Source organism: Protopterus annectens, chromosome 6.part0 (assembly GCF_019279795.1).
Source record: "Protopterus annectens isolate FY-2018-M chromosome 6.part0, PAN1.0, whole genome shotgun sequence".
NCBI lineage: Eukaryota > Metazoa > Chordata > Ceratodontiformes > Protopteridae > Protopterus > Protopterus annectens.
In genome coordinates, this window is record NC_056737.1 from 672,210,568 (window position 1) to 672,233,659 (window position 23,092).

The following is a 23,092-nucleotide window of genomic DNA, read 5'->3' on the forward strand; positions in this document are numbered from 1 at the left end:
TGTGTGTGTGTGTGTGTGTGTGTGTGTGTGTGTGTGTGTGTGTGTGTGTGTGTGTGTGTGTGTGTGTGTGTGTGTATGTTGGGGTGGTAATTCATATATGTCCTTGTATTCTCATGTTGCAGTATTCATAACTGTAGGGAGGTTGCTTCCTGCAGCAAGGGACATCTGGCCAGTATACAAAGTCTTAGGAGCAGGGGTACGTGTGACGTTGCCTGTCAGAGCCATAAACCGACATCAGCTATAAAAGTGACGTCTGCACATACCCACTTCAGAACTTTTTTGCTGCTGTGAACTACAGACCTCTGATCGCCAACTCTGGGAATCAGTTTGATCATTTGTTTCGGCCATCCGACACAGATAAGTGGCCTTTTGGGGGGTTTGTTTTCCTTTTTTCTAGCTTTTTAAATGTACATGTCATCTAGGAAGGGGAAGTGTGCTTGTGGAAGACAAATTCCACATAAGGACATGCATAATCAGTGCTTGTTTTGTTTAGGTGAATGCCACGACCATACATCTTGCGACATCTGCAAGTCTTTCGTGCCCAAGACAATAAGCAGCCACCTAGATGCCTTAAAACTTTATCTAGAAAATGAGAGACTCTGGCATTTTGCATTAGGTGTGGAGGGTGGGGTAGGTATCTACAAGGAGCCGCCTCAGAAGAAGGCCAAAAAAGTTAGGCCTGACACACATACTGCACCTAAGGAGTCTGATGAGACTCTCGAGGCAGGTGTTAGCCCAGAGTCCCATCGGACGTTGGTTTCACAGCTAGAACTGGGAACCATGATGGAAGGCAGTTCGGGGGAAACTCAGAGTATGTCTGCTGAGGTTGGTCAGTCATCAACTCCTGATGGTGAGGGGGGAGCACGGCCCTCCAGTCTCAGGTGCCCGAGCCAGCCCATACACCTATGAAGGCCTTTGAGGATTCAGAGGAAGAGCTCTCTTATAGGTTCATAGGTTCATAGATTTATACTAGGCTATCTGCCCTAAGGCATTTATAAGCCTAGCCCAAATTATTGTGGCTTACGCCACCCCTTATATGAAAAAATACTGTGCCCATTAGTTTGTTGTGCCTCTGTCCAGCAGTGACACAGAGTTGATTCCTGGGGTAAACCTACGATCTCCCATCCACAGGTCTAGATTTCTCTTGAACAGAGTCAGCGAGGTGCTCTGCCTCACATGGACCGGGATTTTATTCCACAGCATAGGGAGTCTCTGAGTGATAAATCTATCCCTCCAGCACGTCCTATTTATATCCGTGCTAAGGTTTAAGTCGCTTGCTCTAGTGGTTTTGGTGGATTTGGATTTTTGAGGTGGAGCATGTCCATTAATTCCGGGTTGGACATGGCCTTGTATGTCAGGCACATGTCACCTCTGAGCAGACGGTATGCGACTGAATAGAGCTGGAGTTTCTTCAATCTGGCAGCATATGACAGATTTTGGAGTCCCTTTATCCTTTTGGTGAGGAACTTTTGGGGTCTCTCCAATTGCTGCAGATGTCGGGTGAGATACATCCCGAATGGAGCATTGTACTCGATCATTGGTCTGATAAGTGAAGAGTACAGGGGAACAATGACCTCACTAGATCTGGATGTGAATCCCTTCATGATCAGGTGGGCAATGTAGAAGGTCTTTCTAACCACTTTAGCAGCGTGAGTGTCAAAGAAAGGCCACTGTCAACCTGGGTCCCCAGGTCCCTGATAACCTCTTCTGTGCTTAGTGGATTGCCACCTATATGGTAGCTTGGGGTTACCTTGTTTTTCCCGAAGGGTATGACTATACATTTTTGGCGTTTAACTTCAGGCCATGGCTCTGGCACCAGCTATCTGTTTCCGTGAGTCCCTTCTGAAGGATATCCGTGTCCGATGCACTTTCCACTATGGCACCCAGTTTGCAGTCGTCTGCAAACTTTGTCAGCCAAAGTCCTCCCATGTTGGCCTGTACTTCTGAGAAGTAGATGCCAAACAATAGGGAACCAAGGACCGAGCCCTGTGGGACACCACTTGTGACCGGCTTGGAGTCTGACACAGCGCCAGCAACTCTAACCCTGTGGGTTCTGTCCTTAAGCCAGTTTGCAACCCATCTTGTGACATATGGGTTTACATTTAAGCTGGTAAGTTTTTCTACAATACCCGAGTGGGGTATTGTGTCGAAAGCCTTTGCAAGGTCAAGGTAGGCTGTATGGACTGCCTTTCCCTCATCAATGGCCTTGGTGACTGTTTCGAAGTCAACCAAGTTCAAAAGGCATGATCTTCCCTTGACAAAGCCAAACTGGGTCGGGTCCAATGTCTGCAAGTCCCCTATATCTTTGTTTATGAGCTCCATTATGATCCTCTCCATAGCTTTGCAGACTAGACTTGTTAAGCTTATGGGTAATTACCAGGGTCCGTAGAGGCACCGCCTTTGTGGAGTGGGACCACAGTTGCCGACGCCACTCCTTGGGCACGTATCCTGTGGTAAGGCTGAGATTAAACAGCTGCCTTATGTGCGGGTTTAATTCCTCATTTAGCTCGTGTAGCACACAGCCGGGGACACCATCCGGTCCCATTGATGCTGTGTTTTAGCTTTAGAGAGCAGCTTTCACCTGCGCATTTGAGATGTCCGGGAGGCTACACTCGGCTGGGATAGTTATCTCTCCTTTAGGGGAGAGGGGTGAAGTTTGCACTGAACCTGTCTGCCAGTATGTTGGCAATGTCTGTGGGTTCAGTGATTTTTGTATCATTTTGGACTAATTCTGAGCATATCTGGGAGTTTCCACCCAGGTTCCTAACATAGCTGAAAAAGGCCTTATGATTGTCCTTTGAATCCATGGCAATTTTTCTCTCAAAATTGGCCTTAGTTGATTTTATGAGTGCTCGTATTTTTTACTAATAATGATCAGGGGTGACTTCTTTTTTATGGATTTTGTTCTATCATGTAATAGCTTTCTCCTCTTATTGTAAAGTTTGTTAATGGCTGGGGTCCACCAGACTGGACGTTTGCCCTTTGTGGAAAGAGTCTTGGTTTTATTTGGGATTGCCTGATCCATGCAGTCCTGGAGGTGTTCATAGGAGGCATTTGTAAGGGCTTCAAGCTTGGGTTGTGGTTTCCTCTGGCTCAGGGGCCTTGAAGGATACCACACCAGTCTTGAGTAGTGTGAAGTTTGCTTTAGAGAAGTTCTTCACTATGGTCTTTTGCTTGGGGTGGGGCGGATGTGGATTTCCAGTGAGATTAGTTTATGATCAGATCTCACCAATGAGGGATATACTTCGGTGTGGAGCATTTTGTCCCCATGTTTGTGACAATGAGATCTAGTATATTTTCTCCTCTCGTGGGAACAGTGACTAGCTGTTCCATGGCATTTGAATTTATGAACTCCAGGAACGTTGGGCTAGAAAGTTAGGGCTTGAGTAATGTTCCCAGTCTATATTCGGGTAGTTGAAGTCACCCAATATGATGGTGTTTGGAGATACATTTATACCCTCCAGTGTCTTCAGGAAGGCTGTGTGGGGTTCCTGAGTTTGAGAGGGTGGCCTGTAGCATGCTACAATTTGTAGAGCAGTTTTGCCTATGGTTAGTTGCACCTGGATGGTTTCGAAGATTATGCGTTGCCACCAACCTGGAGGTGTGAGTATCCTTTATGAATATGGATACACCCCTCCTTTTGTGGTGTGGTCCGGGTTTTGGGGCGGAACGCATGATATGAGGTAAAACCTAATAGTGCCGGGGTGCTCTCAGGAGCCTTGAACCAGGTTTCAGTTACAGCACAGACATCGATGTTCTCCATACTGAGAAGGGCCTCGAGTGCGTGCATTTTGAGATTTAGACTTCTGGCATTGAACAGCATTACCCTCAGTTTCTTCCCATTTTGTTTTCTAGGGTGGTAGGTTTAGAATTTGAGCCTTGCCTAAAAAGGCACTATGGGGGTGGCAAGAGCCTTAGCCAATATCCGGAATCCCAGGGGTGACAGGTGCAAGCCGTCCCTTGCGAAGCAGCGTGGCTTGTCAAGCATGTCATCCCAGGCAGACAGACACTGGATCCCCTTTGAATGACACCAGACATTAAGCCAATTGTTAAAGCTGATCATCTTGTCTCTATATTGTGGCATCATTCTTGGTGAAGGAAGGATACTGCTCAGGGTTAGGGTCATACCTGCTTGGGCTACATAATCAGAGAGCTCCTCTTCTTCTGATGAATCACTTACTTGTTCACAAATTGAATCTCCCAAGTACTTCATTACTCCTGAAGAGGAGGACAGTATTAGTCTTGAATCTCCACGGGAAGATTTTTCCTTTGGGGACACCGTTTCTCTTATGAGAGAACATTTTAAATGGCAGGCTTCAGGTGTCTCAGAAACAAAAAAGAGGTATTTTGAACTAATACAGATGGACCAGCTCTCCCCATCTGCAGTCCTTCCCCTACTCCCTGCCTTTCATGATGCCTTTCTGGCTGCATCTCAGGCCCCCGATTCCCAGCCCCCTGCTTCCAAACATCCAGATAGGTTTTATGAAGTTCCTCAGGATACACAGTTCTTATTCAGGAACCCCCCTGCAGACCCAGCCGTCATAGCTGTGTCAGCAGACAAATCATCCAGACATTTGCCTTCCACCTCTCTGCTTCCCACAAACAAGGACAGCAAATTTATGGCTAGGCTAAGAAAGAAATTTTATACTTCTTCCACACTAGCCATCCGAGCCCTAAATTATCAAACACACCTGGCTAGGTTTGTTCTAGACACCCTATCCAAAGCCTCTGCACTTATGCCGGATGTGCCAGACTTTCTAGCTAAGTCACAACTCTCCGCCCTGCTTTCTACTGCCTCTCAGGTAACCAGGCACTCCATCAAGTGCAGTTATGATGCGGTAGAAGCATCTGCCATATCTACAGCCTCAGGTTCTATCCTGAGAAGATATTCCTGGGTGAGACTCCAGCCCCTTCCTATGGATGTACAAACCAAATTGTTGGATGCGCCACTTGATAATAAGGCCCTTTTTGGGGCAGCTTTTGCTGAGCTCCTAAAATCCCTTCAATCAAAGGGCAAGGAACTTCAAAATCTAAAACCTTTACTAGACTCACCTATTCCTAGGTACCATAGAACTACACTCAAAAGACCACTTTAGTTAGGAGACAGTCATCTCAGTCTACTGCCCCACAGGCTAAGAGACGGAGACAATCTAGGAAACACTCTACTCCTAGACCATCCTCTTGTGCCACGCCTACTCCCTTTCAGAGACCACTTGACCCTGACAGAGCCCCTCAACTGTGACTCAAACCCTTTATCCACCTCTACTCCCCTATCCCTCCACCTCACCTTTTCCCTACCCTCCTGGCAGAAGATCACCTCAGAGGCTTGGGTCCTGTCCATCATTCAAAAAGGTTATTTTATGACTTGGTGGACAATTCCTCCTTTCCAGGGGATACCCCAACCCCTTCCAAGTCAGCTCCACCTCTTCCCTCCAATTCTGGATCAGCTGCTAGCTCAGGGCACCATAGAAAGATTGACTCTAGATCAGACAAACAAGGGATTTTACTCCAGGATGGTTTTGGTAGCAAGAAAAGATGGTCCTTGGAGATCAATTCTGGACTTGTCAGTCCTCAATTTTTTCTCAAGGTGACCACCTTCAAAATGCTCACCTTGCATCACCTCCTACCTCTCATTCCCCACCAAGCCTTGATGGTACCCCTGGATCTGAAGGATGCCTACCTTCATATCCCCATTCACCCCAACTACAGGAAATTCCTACATTTCTTAGTTGGGTTCCTTGCATTTTCAATTTTTCTTTATTGCCATTTGGGCTCTCCACAGCTTCCAGAGTATTCACAAAGTGCCTAGTGCCAGCCATTGCCCACTGCAGAATGTAGGGCATTCAAGTATATCCATACCTGGATGACCTGTAAATCCTCCACCAAGACTGCCACACTCTTCACCACCACCTACACATGGTGTCCAAAACCTTGGCAGACCTAGGGTTCACTGTGAATCAGCAAAAGTCCCATCTGAAACACCCCACCCAGGACCTGGTCTTCAGGATAAGAACTGACAAGATGGCAGCCTTCATCCCATGCCAGAAGGTAGAGGCCCTCATACAATACCTTCAATCACTTCTCTCTTTATAACCATATCAGCCAGGGAATTCCTGAGAGTCCTAGGCCATGGCATCCTTGATCCCTATGCTACCCTTGGCAAGGCTGCATATGAGGAAGTTCCAATGGGTTCTGAAGACTCGGTGGAACTAACATTCCCACCCTCTGGATACCCTCCTCCCTCTTCTCCCATGCATGAAAAAAGAATTGGAATGGTGAATTGCAGCCATCAACCTCAATCAGGGTATACCTTTGCAGACCCCTCCACCTTTACAACGCATCTATACAAATGATGCCTCAGATCTGAGGTGGGGAGCAGTTCTGTAAATTCACAATGACCAGAACAAAGTTCAGGGAGAGTGGTCCCCCTCAGTCAAAGGGACTACATCAATATCCAAAGAAATGAGAGCCCTTCTCCTAGCATTACAAGCATTCCACCGAATTCTCCTGCCAGGCACCTTGAAAGTAGTCACAGACAATATGACTGTTCTGTGGTATATCAACAAGCTGGGGGGGGGGGGGGGCAAAGTCCTACCTGCTCTGCAGCTTGACAGTTCAGATTTAGTCCCTAGCAGCAAAACTACACATTCCAATATAACACAACCACCAAAAATTTTACGAATGATAAACAACCAAAATCCAAATGGAATAAACTTCACAAGAGTCTTCAAAAGACACATAAAATGCACAGATTTATTCTAGCGCCTCGGTGTAAAACACCTTCATGGAATACAAATTCAATTACAACTACTGTTTAAATACACATTTTAATAATAATTAAACAATAAAATCAAGTAAACTAATTATTTCTTAAAGCAAACATCTCCATTTAATTTCCCCATTAAGTCCTTTAGGGACTAGGGTGTTAAATTTCAAGATGTAAATACTTTCCTTATATAAAAGTTTGTTTTTTAAAATGTTATCATCTCCATAAAAATAATTAATTTGTTCCAAAACACATCCTGTTAATAATGAATAGTCACTATTATGTGAGTCTATAAAGTGAGCAGCAATAATTTTTCTTTCCTTCCATTTTTAATATATCTAATGTATTCCATAAATCGTGAACGAAACATCCTCTTTGTAACTACACATTCACCTGGAAGCAGTGTACATTCCTTCCACAGAGAATGTGATGGCAGACACTCTCAGCAGAACGTCTGCACCCTCCCACGAATGGAGGCTTCACAGGGAGGTGTTCTTGGATCTTATAAACAAGTGGAGTATTCCTCAGGCAGATTTGTTTGCCTCCTCCCAGAACAGGCAGATGCCTCTGTTTTGCACAAGAGATCCACATCCACAGGCTTGGAAAGTGGACGCCTTCTCTTTTTCTTGGGCTGGGATGTATCTTTATGCCTTTCCCCCCTTCACACTGATTCAAAAAGTCCTTCTGAAGATCCAGAGGGACAAACCAAAAAGCCTGCTGATGACTCCTTTTTTACCAAGACAGCATTGGTTTCCCCTACTTCACCTACTAGCCAAGGGCAATCACCACAGGTTACCCCACCGATTCGACCTACGCACACAAAATAGGGGATCCCTCATACACCCTCAGGTGCTCAACCTCAGACTCACCTTACAGGTGATAGAATTCTGATCCCCTTCAGACACCTGTATTCAGAGGAAGTACTCAGTGTCCTGCAGGAGGCCAGGAAAACTAGTACCAGGAGAAATTATGTGTCAAAATGAAAAAGATTCTCCAGGTGGTGTCAAAAGAATAAACAGGACCCTTTTCTTATTCCACTACCCATCGTCCTTTCATACTTGTGTGAGCTTCTACATTCAGGACTGGCATATTCTTCTGTTAAGGTACACTTGTCAGCCATTTCCACCTGTCTTCCTCCTTTGGCATCCAGATTAGAGGTAAAACTCTTCTTAAAAGGGGTCCTCCATATCAGACCCCCTCGTAAACCAATTCCTCCTTCATGGGACCTTAATTTTGTCCTTGAAAAACTCGCTACCTCCTTTTGAACCAACTCACTCAGCAACACTTAAGCTATGCACTTAGAAAACAATACTGCTAGTGGCCCTCACATCCGGCAGGAGGGTCTCAGAAATCCCAGCCTTTATAGTTACCCCTCCTTACCTTATCTTCCATAGGGACAGGGTCTCCCTCAGGACTAATCCTTCCTTCATGCCAAAAGTGGTTAATGAGCTGTCCTTGAATCAGACCTTTAACCTTCCTGTTTTCTTCCTTAACCTCAAAATTCTTCTGAAAGAACTTTGCATTTCTTTGATGTTCATAGACACCTTAGGTATTACCTGGACAAGACCAAATCCATTAGAAAGTCTGACCAACTGTTTGTCTCCTTTCACCCAAGGGTCTTGAGGAAGGCAATCTCTAAGCAGACTATATCATCATGGATTTCAAAAGCTATCTGTGCTTGTTATTCCCTTCATGGAAATTAACTGCCAGTGTGAGAGCTCATTCTAATAGGGCAGCAGCCTCTTCAGCAGCCTTTTTCAGGGGGGTGGGCTATGCTTCCATACTGGAGGCGGCCACCTGGTCTTCAGTGGATACCTTTACCAAGCATTACAAACTAGATTGGATTTCTAGAGCCAGAACTGGGTGTGCTAGGTCTATTTTACAGGGTCGTATAGACCAGGCCTCTCAGCCTGCCGCCCAGGCTCATACCTAAAGCTTTGGTACTCTCCCTACAGTTATGAATACTGCAACATGAGACTAGAAGGACGTAGATTAGTTGTGTAAGAGCTTACCATAACCTTAGATGTCCTTCTCTTCCACATTGCAGTATTCAGTTCCCCTCTCCTTCCCCCTCTTACCCCGTTTATCCTTCTTGTGTGGCATCCCCCTAGCTCCTCTCCAAACAGTGCACAACAACAGGCACATACCTCTATAAGGTGCCTTCTTGCCTGGTGGCTTATGTGGGTCTGAAAAGCTTCTTTTTTGTTGCTTCCCAGGGGTATTACTGTATGCGGCAGTCATTTCTGAAGTGGGTACGTGCAGATGTCACTTTTATAGCCGACGTCGGTTTATGTGACTGGCAACGTTGCACATACCCCTGCTCCTAAAATTTTGGTATACTGACCGGCTGTTCGGTGCTGCAGGCAGCAACCTCCCTACAGTTATGCATACTGCAACGTGGAAGAGAAGGACATCTAAGGTTATGGAAAGTTCTTACACAACTAATCTTTATTTTGTTTGACCAGTATATCAAAATGCATATACTGTGCTTCTGCACTGATAGTCCTACTGTCTTGATGTTGATGAAGGTGCTTGAACAGTCTCGTCCAGAAATGCATTACAACACAGTTATATGACATATACAAATGCCCGCCTGCAGGTCATTACAACACACATGCATGACATTTACACATACCTACCTGCAATACTTTACAGCACACTTATATGATGCATACACTTATCTACCTGCAAAGTAGTACAGCACACTTCTGTGACTTATGTACATCCCTGCAATACCTGCCATAAATAAAAAGCTACATGAAAATTGCAAAAAAGCACAAATAATTAATTCAAAAATTTGCATGTTTCTTCAGTTTCATTTATTTTGCAGTATTTAATGTGTGTGTGTAGTTGTAGGTAAAATGTGCATTATTTTGTATTCGATAATTTATTTCATACTAAAATCTTATTTTTCTGAGTGAAATCCAGTGGAGACAGATGTTCAGATCATTCATTTCCCCAATTTTAATTTTCTTCAGCATGAGAAGTACACCAGTCAGCTTCAAATGTCTTTGAAGGGAACAGACATAAAAAGGGCGGAGCAGCATGTGGAGCCTTGTACTAACATAGAATCTCCTCGGGCACGATTAGAGAAAGCCGAGCGAAAAGCTGTTACAGGTACTTGTTTACAAACCAGTTATTTCAGTTCCATAACTTAAGTCATAGATTTGAACACAATGAGTTGAAGTATTGTTTTGCATTTTACAGACTAGATTACTGCATTTTTTAGTTACTGAGCAGCATGGTTACTCAGAGTAAAGATCTCTGATTCACAGTTCCAAGGTCTGTGGTTCTACTCTGGCTCTTGTTGACTGTGGGAATATTTAGCAAAAAGATCCATCATTCATGCCTCTAAGGTCTGGTGTTCAGTCCTGACTTCTGGTGATTGTCTGTCTGTCTGCTTGCATGTAGTCCCCTAATCTGGGTGGGTTTCCCTGGTTACTCTGCTTTCTCCCCAAAGAGAAGTGACTTGATAGTTACACTAGGTTGTTTGTGTTGTATTTACCCTTGATTTTGTGCCTTGGTTTGTGGCGGAGAAGGTCTGTGGAGCAGCCCTGTTAACAAATGTTAAACTACATTCTTTTAAAAGTTTGTATTAAAAACATATTGATATATTATGTGTCTGTAATGTACTTATAACATTGTCCACGGAGGCATACATTTATTGATTAAACATTTGGCACAATCACCAGCTAGATTATATCTGATGTTGACTTTCCACATTTCCACATGTAATTGTTAAGATGATGAAACGCATAGTAAATGAATAACTTAGAAACCATGTTTCTGGGTGATGTAGGCAGAACCTACTTCCGAGTGGAAAAACATCTGTGTGACTTACTGTAGCATAAAAATGGAATTAAAGAGACAAACTATGATGTTCAGTAACTTTCTAAAGGCTTTGACTTTGAATTTACCTTCCTGGATCCTCCTGTAATGGGGTTTATGTCCTAGTCCTAGTGGGGCCTGCCCAGTCAGTGAACGTATGAGCGAAAGAAAGAAAGAAAACAGAGTAGAAAACAAAGAGTTTTCATGGCAATCTGTTAGTATGTATAGCAAACATGCCAAGCTTTATGTGAAGATGTGCTATTTATTTATTTATTGTATTTATTTACTTACTTGCATACTGATTTACTTACTGCTCTGGTAGTGATTTGTGACAGGTCCTTTTCATTTGGGACTCATTTGCAAGGCAGTTAGAGAAAGCAAAAAAGTAACATGCCAAAATAAATAGTGTCTGTATATGTAAAATGGTTGGAAGTTCTTGTGCATGAAATCATATCTGAAGCTACAATTAGACATCTGAGAGTTGTGGCTGCTTATACTGTACCTTGTCATATTGTCTCTAATAATGAATCCTGTTTTGCATCGGATGAGTTTTGTCATTTCCTTAAGTGAGTGTAATAATTCATTCCACTGGTGCACAAGGACAACAGCAACAAGGCAGATATGAAAAATATTGAATACTATATTTAAATTGAAAGCAAAGTTTGCATTATTTTCCTACTACAGTAAATAATAACTCCAGATTGCACTACAGACCAGATACATTTTTTCTTTGAGCAGTTGTGTCAGAGCTAGGTTGGACTTGGAAAAAAACAGTCACAGTGGGACTGTACTTGCTAAATTTCCAGTGTGGCAGGCATGCAGATGTCATGCTTCTTCATCAAAGAAAATGTGGCGTTTTTTATGGGATACCACTGGGGGAGGTTGGAGGTGAATTCAGAAACTGTGGGTAAGACAGGTCAACTTTATTACAGGCTCCAAATCACTGACTGAACAGTTTCTTGCAGGAGATGTTCTGGCCAGGTAAGATCTAGGTTGTTAATGTCAGTAAATACTGCTGTTTTAAGTTAAGTGAATCCTAATGTTAAATGTTGTAACAGTGGCTGTGTTGATGTGCCAAGTGAAGAACTTGAGTCTATTTTAATTCCTGACTTTTTCCTGATGCTACACAAGAATCTGCTATGCAAAATAGGGGTCTGATGTAGCAGTGAATTACAACCAGTGAAAGTGTGCCACAGGTGAGCAAGCCACAGAGGGTGAGAAAACAACTTGAGTGTCTGACCTACTGACTGCTGCTGCTGCTAATGGCTCTAGTTGTCAGCCTTCACATGAATGAGACTAGTTGTGTTCCACTGCTACACATACTACTTATAAAGTGTGGGCTTTCCCTGTGGACATTAAAATTCCACTTTTAGTCCACAGATTTAATCACTGGCAAATGTAGTGAACTGGGCAGTGCACATAGCTTTGTAAAAGTGAGCCTATGCATGCTTACATAATGTGACTGCACATGTGTGCAGAGTTTCAGTCTTTGGTTAAGGTCTGTGCTGGTAATAAAGTGACTTCAGCATAGTTACAGTGTCCTTGTAAGTTTCTTGAAAGTAAGTAATGGAAACATTTTTATTTTACTGTAGACAGTATACTTCTTTGTGTCTCTTTTGCAACCTTCTGGTATTATTTGTTTGTATCCAAGCACTATTTCCATTCAACCCCACAGTTTGACTCCTAAATTTGCCAGAGTGTGAGTGTGTTAACTTCCCTTCTGGTTACCTGTGGTAAATTCACATACAGTACATGTCTAATTTTGTTCTTCTGATTTATACAGAATCATAACTGGCTGTTGCAGTGCCCAGTGCCTTTCTCTGATGTAATACCCAGCTCCCCAGCTCTGCATTTGAAGAGCAAACAAAAAAAACAGGTTCTCCCTCATGATCTTCATTGGAAGAGAAAAGGAAAAAAAAAGTCCTGCTTATCTAATCTGGCACTTTTGCCTAGGAGGAGAAGTGCCAGGTCCTAACGCACTACCCCTTATGACATCACACCCTGCATGACAGCAGTATTTCAAAAACAGTCCATTGTCCAATCTAGAACTACTTTCTGTTTCCTAAGAAAGAGTCTCATGTCTGTAACGCCCTTGCACTCTACATGAGAGAAAATATGCGTTCTTCCAACAGACGCTAGAGCAGTCCATCTCTGCTCCTTGCCCTCAGCATTACATTTGAAAAAAAAAAAAAAAAAGATTTGCCAGTCATATCTCCTGACACCTTGTACCCAGGTTGTCTACCCCCATCTCCTCACTCTGCCTGTGCTTCTGATTTTTAAGTCAGTTGCATGTCACACCTCAGTACAGGTAGCAAAAGCTGTGACAGTGTTGGTGCCAATATCAGTTCTTTAATTGTGGCCATTGAACAATGGTAGAGGTTAAATGTGCTTGTCATCAGGTTCCTTGGTGCTGTAGAATCAGACTGAGGAATCAGATGTTAGCAGTAAATAATGTCACTGCCCTAGAGAGTTGAAGTGATCCATCACTAAGATTTTTCATGCAGTGACTATTACTTTGGTTGCCTGCTAGAAAGTTCTGATACATGGAATGTGAACTACTGTCAGGAACAAATAAGCCGAGACTTTTTGTCCCTCAAGGATATAGTTTTTGTGCTCAAAAGATACAGGTCAGTTCATACTTCCTAATTAGTATACCACTTTTTGTCATCTTTTTTTTTTGAACTATGGAAGGTAATTACAATGCATGATAAAGTAAGGGTTTGCAATGACCCCCCCCCCACAGGATGCTTTTATACTAGGACCACATGTTCATCGTGCATACAGCTGCAGTCATAACAGATGGGTTTTCCTGCTGTCAGGCGGGTCCTCGGTCGGCCAAATTCCAAAGTCTAGGTCCGGCGTCGGATGTCGTCGCTTCTTCCCTGACGTCAGTGCGACAGGGGTATAAAGGAACCAGCCAACGCCATTTTCTCCAGTCTTTCTTGCCGCGCGGTGCCCGAAGCAGAAGCAGTTCGCAAGTGCCGGTTGGCCAGCTCCTGAGATTAAGAATATTTTTCAACCGAAGTCTTCTTGAAAGCTAAGTACCCCGTTGGGGAAACTTTTCTTGCCTCAGACCGATGTCAGACAAAGTTAATAATTGCATTTCATGTGGGAAGCAAATACCGCATAAGGATTTTCATTTCCTCTGCATTCCTTGCTTAGGCCCAGACCACGACGTCTCGGCCTGTCGTTTTTGTGCTACATTCAACAGACGCACTATTAAGCGTCGGGCAGAATTCGCCCAACACTATTTTGGCAAAAAGTTTAATTACATTATGTCGTCGGATACTCCGACTCCAGTTTTGAGTAAAAGACGCAAAGATAAGGACCGACATTCGAGGTCCGCGACTTCTACCGACACCACGCCAAAGCCGACTACAGGTGGTCCGGTTCTCAGCGAGGCACCTACGCAGCCCCTGACTACCGATGACACTTCTTTGGCAGTGTCTTCTGTGCCTGAGGTCGCAGGCTCTTCCGCCCACACCCTGACTACAGATAACGAAGCCACTCTTGGCAGTGAAACTCAGAGTTCAGACAGGCCTGCCACCTCTCAAGGTGTCTTCAGGCCTTCCTCTTCTTTTTCCATCAAGGCTTTCAATAAGTCTAAAACAGCCATGCATACTAAAAGACAAGCTCCACAGGGCCCCTGTCAAGGCCCCATGCCTAAAAAGCAGATGCTCAAAATGGCTGAGGATTTGATTACTCTTATCAGGGGTTCTCAACCCCCCCCCCCGGACAAAAGGCCCAGAGTGGAAGAAGAATCCCCTTCCTCGGACCAGGCCTCCATTATTTCAGAACATTCTGAAGACCAGGAACATTCATACTCCCCTTTTGAAGATTCTGATGCAGAGGAGTCCATTCCCTCTGTCTCCCCCCCTGAGGATTACTCTTTTGGGGAAACCTTGCATACCTTGAGGGAACACTTCCACTGGGAAGGCCAAGAGTACTCAGACTCCAAGAAAAGGCTTAGGGATTTCCTCTTACTCCCTCAGCACAGTCCTCTGGCTATATCTCCTGTCTTAGACATACTAGATGATGTGTATTCGGAGGCCTGCCTTAACCCAGATTCTTTACCTCCAGCCCCAGTCAAGCCTGACAGGTATTACCGGGTTCCTGATTCACACCAATTCCTATACAAAAGCCATGCGGCTGACCCAGAAACTATTTCACAGGGTCCTAAGGGAATTAAGGCCTCCACTGCTAAAAATCCATTACCTTCAGAGAGAGATTCCAGAGCTTTAGAAAGGTGGGGGAAAAAGGTATACACCTTGGCCACCTTAACCATGAGGGCATTAAACTGTCAGTTCCATATGTTAAAGTACCAACAGTTTCTGTTATCACAGTTGAAAAGCAAAATGTCACAACCTGAACAACCAGACTTGAAGGAGTTGCAGGATTTGTTACATAGTGCAGAACAAGTGGGTAAACATACCTTGCAATGTGGTTTTGATGCTTTGGAGGCCTCATGTAGAGCTGCTGTTACAGGATCAGTCATACGTAGACATGCTTGGCTCAAAGAGCAAACCTTACCAGATCATGTCAAAGCTAAATTACTAGATGCACCTCTGCAAAAAGATGTATTGTTTGGTGTTAAAGCTGAGGAGGCATTAAAGAAAATGGAGGAAAAGGCAAAATCAATGCAAACAGTGAAAGATTACCTACAGGTACAACCTCCACGTTTCAGTAGAAATTGGCCTTCAAAAAATTGGTCCTTTCCAGCCACGGACACACCCCAAAGAGGTAGATACAGGCGCCCGAGGGGTAGTGGGCAATCTCAAGGATCGTTTAGAGGCAGACAGTGGCAAGCACCTACTCAAAGAGGTGGTGAGGGTAGTTCACAGCCATTCAGAAAGCAGAACCAATGACTTTCCCCTTTGCATGCCAAGCAAGGCTCAAATGGCAGCACCTTTAGATGGAAAACTGGCATTATTTTCAAAAAATTGGCATATTGTCGCAAAAGACAAATGGATCCTGGATATTATAGACAGAGGCTACAGATTCCACTTTCACACCCTTCCAAAAATGAGAGGCATGCCAAACCTGCCACACAATCAAAGTGCAGAGGCACAAAAACAAATTTCAGATCTCATGGACATGAAAGCTATTCAAGAGGTACCTGCACAAGAACAGGGTCAAGGTTTTTATTCTAGACTATTCCTGGTACCAAGGAAGGGCAAAGATTGGAGACCTATTTTGGACCTATCCATCCTAAACACATTTTTACTCATGCCAAAATTCAAGATGCTCACATTACAGCAGCTTCTTCCCATGCTGGGCAAGGAGTCTTGGCTGGTAACATTGGACCTCAAGGAGGCATACCTGCATGTCCCAATCAGACAAGATTGCAGAAGATACCTCAGATTTCTTGCAGGTTCAACACATTATCAATACTCTGCATTGCCCTTTGGCTTATCTACTGTGCCCAGAGTGTTCACGAAATGCCTGGCATCAGTAATTGCCTACTGCAGACTTCAAGGGATACAAATATACTCATATTTGGACGACTGCCTGATCCAAGCGGACAGCAAGCACATACTTCTGAAACATCTGGTGTCTGTAGTAATGTTGTTGAATTCTCTGGGATACACAGTCAACAAAAAGAAATCAAGGCTAATACCCTCTCAAGCAATAAATTTCCTGGGTGCCAGCTTGGATACCAACACCCAGATGGCCTACCTCACGCCAGAGAAACAAGAGCAACTAACTCAATACTTCAGAAAACTGGCAACTTTCACCAGGCTGACTGCAAGGAAAATCCTGCAGGCTCTGGGATTCATGGCATCTTGCATCCTACTAATCCCATTTGCAAAGCTACATATGAGGAAACTTCAATGGTACCTAAAAAACCTATGGTCTCAACACAGCCACAGTTTGGAAACAATAATACCACTGATTCCATGTCTTCAAAAGGAATTTCTGTGGTGGGCTCAAGCATGCCAAAGAAACACAGGTCTCCCATTCTGCAAGCGTCAAGCATATCAAGTCATCACAACAGATGCCTCGGACTACGCCTGGGGGGCGCACATGACAGATCGGTGCATTCAGGGCAAATGGTCCCAAAAAGAAAAGCACTTACACATCAATCAAAAGGAAATGCTAGCAGTAATAAATGGTATTATAGCTTTCAAAGACCTACTGCATCCAGGCCAGCTATTGATAAGGACAGACAACACCACAGTAATGTGGTACATAAACAAACAGGGAGGAACCCATTCATACCCCCTATGCAGGCTAGCCATTTCTCTTTGGAACATGGCTCTGGAATTACAAATCGAACTTCAAGCACAGTACCTGCCAGGCAAGGAAAACACACTGGCAGACAACCTAAGCAGAAATATGACAGATCCACACAAATGGAAGTTGCATCCTCAAGTTTTTACAAAGATAATTCAAGCATGGGGAAGGCCAGATATAGATCTCTTTGCCTCCCACAGAAATCACCAATTGGCAAAATTCTGCTCAAGGACCTTTCATCCACAGGCCTGGAAAGTGGACGCACTCTCTTTCATTTGGACAACAATGACAGTTTATGCCTTTCCACCTCTTCCTCGGCTGCCCAAAGTTCTATTAAAAACCAGAGCAGACAGACCAAATATGATTCTCATTGCTCCAGACTGGCCAAGACAACACTGGTACCCACTCCTGAGGAGCCTGACTCATTCCCCACCTTGGATCCTGCCTCTAATGCCTCTTCTACTGACTCAGCACAACTTCAAAACTCTTCACAGTGAGCTGAAAACACTCAATCTAGCCGCATGGAAGATTCCTTAAAATCACAACAGACCCTACACTCCAAGGAGGTGCAGGATGTCATTTTGGAGGCCAGAAGACCTTCTACTAGAAAAGCCTACTCCGCAAAATGGAAACGGTTTCGTGCCTGGAATGAGAAAAAGGGCCAGAATCCTGGAATACTGAATTTACCTCAAATATTACAGTACCTAGCTGAGATGCTAAGCAGTGGACTTTCATTCTCCTCCATCAAAATCCATGCCTCAGCCATTTCTGCAGAATACAACACTGATCCTCCTTTATTCTCTCACCCCCTCTTAAGACAGTTCCTCAGAGGGGCTAAGAATATAAAGCCCCCAAGGAAACAACCAGTACCTGCTTGGGACCTCAATTTCATTCTAGAAAAACTGACCTTGCCTCCTTTTGAGCCAGCTGCTTCAACAGAGCTGCAATATTTGTCCTGGAAAACAGCCTTCCTGCTGGCTATCACCTCAGCTCGCAGGGTTTCGGAACTACAAGCCCTCATGGCTGTGCAGCCTTTCATCATTTTCCATCAGGACAGTGTTTCCTTACTAGCCAATCCTTCCTTTATGCCAAACGTAGTATCCAGGGTAGCCTTGAATCAGGCTATCCACTTACCTACCTTTTACCCTAATCCTCAAAACAAAGGGGAGAGACTACTACATTCCTTGGACATTCACAGACAGCTGCGTTATTATTTGGACAGAACAAAGCCTTTCAGAAAATCAGAGCAACTCTTTGTGTTCTATGCTACAGGAGCTCAAGGGAAGCCTATTTCCAAACAGACAATCTCAAAATGGATAGCCCACTGCATACGCTTTTGTTACTCTTTTTATGGTAAAACTGTACCTGCAGGCATCAGATCTCACTCCACAAGGGCCACAGCTACCTCTGCAGCTTTCCTCAGGGGAGTTCCTACCAAAGATATTTTGGAAGCTGCCACTTGGAGTTCTGTACATACTTTCTCCAAGCACTATCACCTACCATTATACTCCAGATCTAGAGCAGGCTTTGCCACTGCAGTCTTGCAGGGCATCCTGGCTCCTCCTAGTTCCACCTAGTGCCTACCACCCCTTTTTTAGCTTTGGGATTCTACCCATCTGTTATGACTGCAGCTGTATGCACGATGAACATAGTACAGTTTTGTACCTACCATAAATGTAGATGTTCGAGTGCTAATACAGCTGCAGTCCAGGTTTCCCTCCCTCCTTCCCCTCTTGGGACAGGCCTAATGGCTAACACCTCCTCATACAACCTGATTGGGGTATTCTTTTATGGTGTATTTGCTTGCAACTACTGTTTTTTGATTATATTGCATTGCATTTTTACATAAATTTATGTATTGCCTTCCTTCTGGGGGCACCTGACATCTGGGGCAAGAAAAACTGAAGAAAATGGCGTTGGCTGGTTCCTTTATACCCCTGTCGCACTGACGTCAGGGAAGAAGCGACGACATCCGACGCCGGACCTAGACTTTGGAATTCGGCCGACCGAGGACCCGCCTGACGGCAGGAAAACCCATATGTTATGACTGCAGCTGTATTAGCACTCGAACATCTACATTTATGGTAGGTACAAAACTGTACTTTTTGTTTGTCTGAAGCATGCCAGAGCTTAGACTGAAAGAATTTTTCATAGCCATCTCACACTATGAAGACAAGGATTTTCTAGTGATAAGTTTTCTTGAGTTGTTAAACAACATATGTAAGAAAGTGCATGTTTTGTGGAATTGGGTCCACTGGATGCTAAATGGCCATTGTAGGGATTTTTATGTTGTGTTGGGGATGTTTGGCCCTATGTCTCCCATAATTCCTCGAGGGTGTGAAGGACCATGCAAGCCATTAACAGCAGGGGAAACAACAGTGATGTCTGCTAAAGCGGGAAAGGGAGAAGGGTCTTTTGTTTAGAGAAAAACCTTTGCAAAGTGTCACCTGAACTGTGTGTATTTGCAATATGGATTATAGTGACACCCAGATTTTTAAGTTGCTGAAGGATGAAATGGTAACTTTAACTCACACTCAGTGTGATTGCAGTGAATTACTCAATTAATAAGGAAGAACTACACAATAGATATAACTCTGTCCTTGAGTTAAAATTAAGTGTAAAGTGACAGAAGAAAGCAGAAAAATGAACAGCTGCATAAGATAGCTGTGACAGATAATGCACCTAATTAATTTGTGTTGTCATTTCACCTGTTCAGGTTTCAGATTGTGTTACTGATCTGTAAAGGTTATGTAATAAAAATAACTGAAGTCAGTAAATGTGTTTAGTGGGAGGGATGCATATGACTCACCTCTGTCATTCAAGGCGGTAACACAACTGTTTACATATGCTTCTAAACTCAGGTGTGCTGAGTAAGGGATGATGTAAGCTCTGAATGTATTAAGTACACAGAACACTTTCAGAAGCTTATTTGGTAGCAGAGTGACCTCAGGTGCTTAAATCAAGAGGCCATTGTTCATTAATAGGCAACACTAAGAAAAGTTAACTCTACAGGCTGACAGTTTGGGTACAGCACAGGACCACGTTCTTGTTGTGTACTTCAGCTGATGGGGTGAGCTCAAGAGTTTATGAAAGCTTAATTTGCTTGTGTTAACTGTTAATGATCGTAGAAAGTTATCACTTTAAAAGGAGATCACAGAGTAAATTGGAAGGTATAGAGATAATCCCATTGCTTTCACTGACATTTCATCAGCACCTTAACTCACTGTCTATGGCAGGTAGTGTAATCTAAAAAAGGCACATTTGCCATCTCAATTAAGAATGTAGATGGTAACAGTCTGAAAATGTCAGAGAAAGTTCTGATGTTTTGCTGCTAATCTAGACCAGATACTGCTGTGCTTTGTAACTGGTTTAACTTTTTTAACTGTGCATAAGCAGCGGTTCTGTTTCTTTTAGGAATGGGTATTTGGACATTTTTTCCTTTGGGTGAGAGGCATGTTACCTGCCGTTTACAGTTTAATTTTCATTAACTCTCGTAGCCATGTTTTCTTTACCTTCATCTCGTCTCTTGAATTTGCATTCTTTAACCTAGGGAAAAGAAGTCTAGTTTGTCTCTGGCATTTATGGCTTAGTGACAGGGGAGGTTATGATCTCTTCACCCGTACTGCTGAACATGGGCATGTGATTTTGTTGTGGGTTAAGTGATCAGAACACAGATTATCATCTGTGCTGTCAGCACTGTGTTCCTTCACATATTCATGACATGGTGTACATTGAAAATAAAATTACACTTTTTGAAGTCAGTGATGGTGTAATTAGTCCAAGGGTCTGCCACCAAGGAGTCTGTAAATATAAACTGGAGGAATGAGCCTTGTTTTTTTTTTTTTTTTTTTTTTTTTTTTTTTAAGTCTTTTCTGTTTTGACTTTTTTCTTTGTAATGTGATATAATTTGATCACCATTGTCTTCTCAATAGTTAAGTTTCATTTGATTGCAGTAAGATGAAATTTAGTTGTATTCTGCGAATCCTTGTCGAGCATAGGTCTCAGGTCAGGACTGAACTAGGAAAGGGAGGTCAGAAGTACTTTTGTTTCAAACCAGGTAGGTGGGTATCAGACAAATGACTGTGGACTGGCAAGCTGTAACTTGGGAACATAATGAAGTAATGTTGAAAAAGAAGAATGTAGTGGCAAGAACTGTAGGTTTTTATTTTGTATGGATAGATGATGGAAAAAGCCTTAAATGTAACCAGTCCAGGTACTAAATGCGGCTAGTAAAAAAGCATCTGTCTCTACCCTTTACTCCAATATATGATGTCCTTCAAGGATGCATCTGCAGTCATCACATATGGGTTGTCCTGCCTCAGGCAGCCCTTCGGCCGGCCAGATTCCAAAGTCTGGGTCCGGCGTCGGCTGATGTCGCACTTTCCCCGACGTCAGAGCGCTTGGGGTGTAAAAGCATCAGCCGACGCCATCTTCCCCAGTCTTTCTTGCCGCGTGGTGCCCGAAGCAGAAGCAGTTTGCAAGTGCCGGTCGGCCAGCTCCTGTAATTCAGCTACCGAAGACTTCAAAAAGCTAAGTACCCCATTGGGGACTCTTTCTTGCCACAGCCGATGTCAGATAAAGTTAATAATTGTTTAACTTGTAGGAAACAAATACCTCATAAGGATTTCCACTCTTACTGCCTCCCTTGCCTAGGCCCAGACCACAACGTCTCAGCCTGTTCAGCCTGTGCTTCCTTCAACCGACGCACTCTTAGACATCGGGCGGAGTTTGCAGAGGAATTTTTTGGGGCTAGTTTTTCGTATAAGATGCCGTCGGAGACTCCGACTTCTCATTTAGTTAAGAAACGGAAGGACAAGGACCGACACACGCGGGCCGCGGTTTCGGCTGAAACCACGGCCAGGCCTACCGCGAGTGTCTCGGTCTCGCCTGAAACCGAGTCCTTGGTACTTCCAATTACCGAAACCGCTCAACCGACTACCTCGGTCCCGGAGGCCCCGGCTGAGTCTGTTATTGAATTTCCAACAGAAACTGGTGTCCTGGAACCTTCCGACACCATTCCTTTAGACAAATCTACACCAGCACGTGGTGCAGCCAAGCCTCCTGCATCCATGTCCATTAAGGCATTCTCCAGGGCTAAAGCTGCTAAACTCTCAAAAGCTTTGCCTCCCAAGGTTATCCCTCAGGGACCCTCTACTGGTTCACAGATTCTAAGCTTAGCAGAGGATCTTATCTCCTTAATTAGGGGCTCTCAACCTCATCTGGACAGGGGTTCTCAACCTCCTCCAGACAAAAGGCCCAGGGTTGAGCCCTCTGATCCCCACTCCTCGGATGAGGCCTCTGATGGCTCTACTCTTTCGGACCACCAGAAGGAGGCTTTTTCGGCCTACGAGGATTCTGATGCAGAGGAATCTATTCCCTCGGCCTCCCCTCCTGAAGAGTTTTCCTTTGGGGAGACACTACACACCATGAGAGAGCATTTCCAATGGCAGGGCCAGGAATTCTCTGATTCCAGGAAAAGATTAAGGACCTTTTTACATTTGCCTCAGCATAGACCTTTAGCTATTCCTCCTGTTTTGAATGTCATTGATGATGTGTACTCTGACTCTAGCACAACCCCTGATTCTCTCCCTCCGGCTCCTGCCAAACCCGATAGGTACTACAGGGTCCCGGACTCACATCTTTACCTTTACAAGGCCCACTCTGCTGATCCAGAAAATGTTTCACAGGGCCCTAAAGGGGTTGCAGCTGCCACTGCTAAAAATCCTCTCCCCTCTGAAAGGGAGTCCAGAGCTTTAGAGAGATGGGGTAAAAAAGTGTATACTTCTGCTACTCTTTCTATGAGGGCATTAAATTGTCAATTTCATATGATACAGTACCAAGAGTATTTGTTAGATGAATTGCATAAAAAACTGTCTTCACCTGACCCCCTAGACCGCAAGTCACTTCAGGATCTGGTACATAACTCACAACAGGTTAGCAACCATTTCTTGCAATGTGGTTATGATGCATTGGAAGCTTCATGTAGGTCAGCTATGACTGGCGCAGTCATACGTAGGCATGCTTGGCTGAAGGAACAATCTCTGCCAGGCCATGTCAAAGCAAAGCTGCTGGATGCTCCTCTGGAAAAGCAAAAGTTATTTGGCTCCACGGCTCAGGAGGTCCTAAAGAAATTTGAAGAAAAGGCAAAATCCGTACAAACAGTCAAAGATTTTCTACAAGTACAACCACCAAGATTCAGCAGGAATTGGCCTTCCAAGAATTGGTCCTTTCCAGACACAGAGAGGTTTCAGAGAGGCAAGAACA

At 44.1% G+C, this 23,092-nt stretch overlaps 1 protein-coding gene across 1 annotated transcript in view; it reads left to right on the forward strand.

The window, feature by feature from the left end:
• Positions 1-23,092, forward strand: part of CEP170B (centrosomal protein 170B) — a 1,277,870-nt gene that overhangs the window by 598,223 nt on the left and 656,555 nt on the right. The window contains exon 6 of the mRNA XM_044074358.1: positions 9,745-9,883. Coding sequence (XP_043930293.1) covers positions 9,745-9,883 — 139 coding nt within the window. The remainder of the gene's footprint in view (positions 1-9,744; positions 9,884-23,092) is intronic.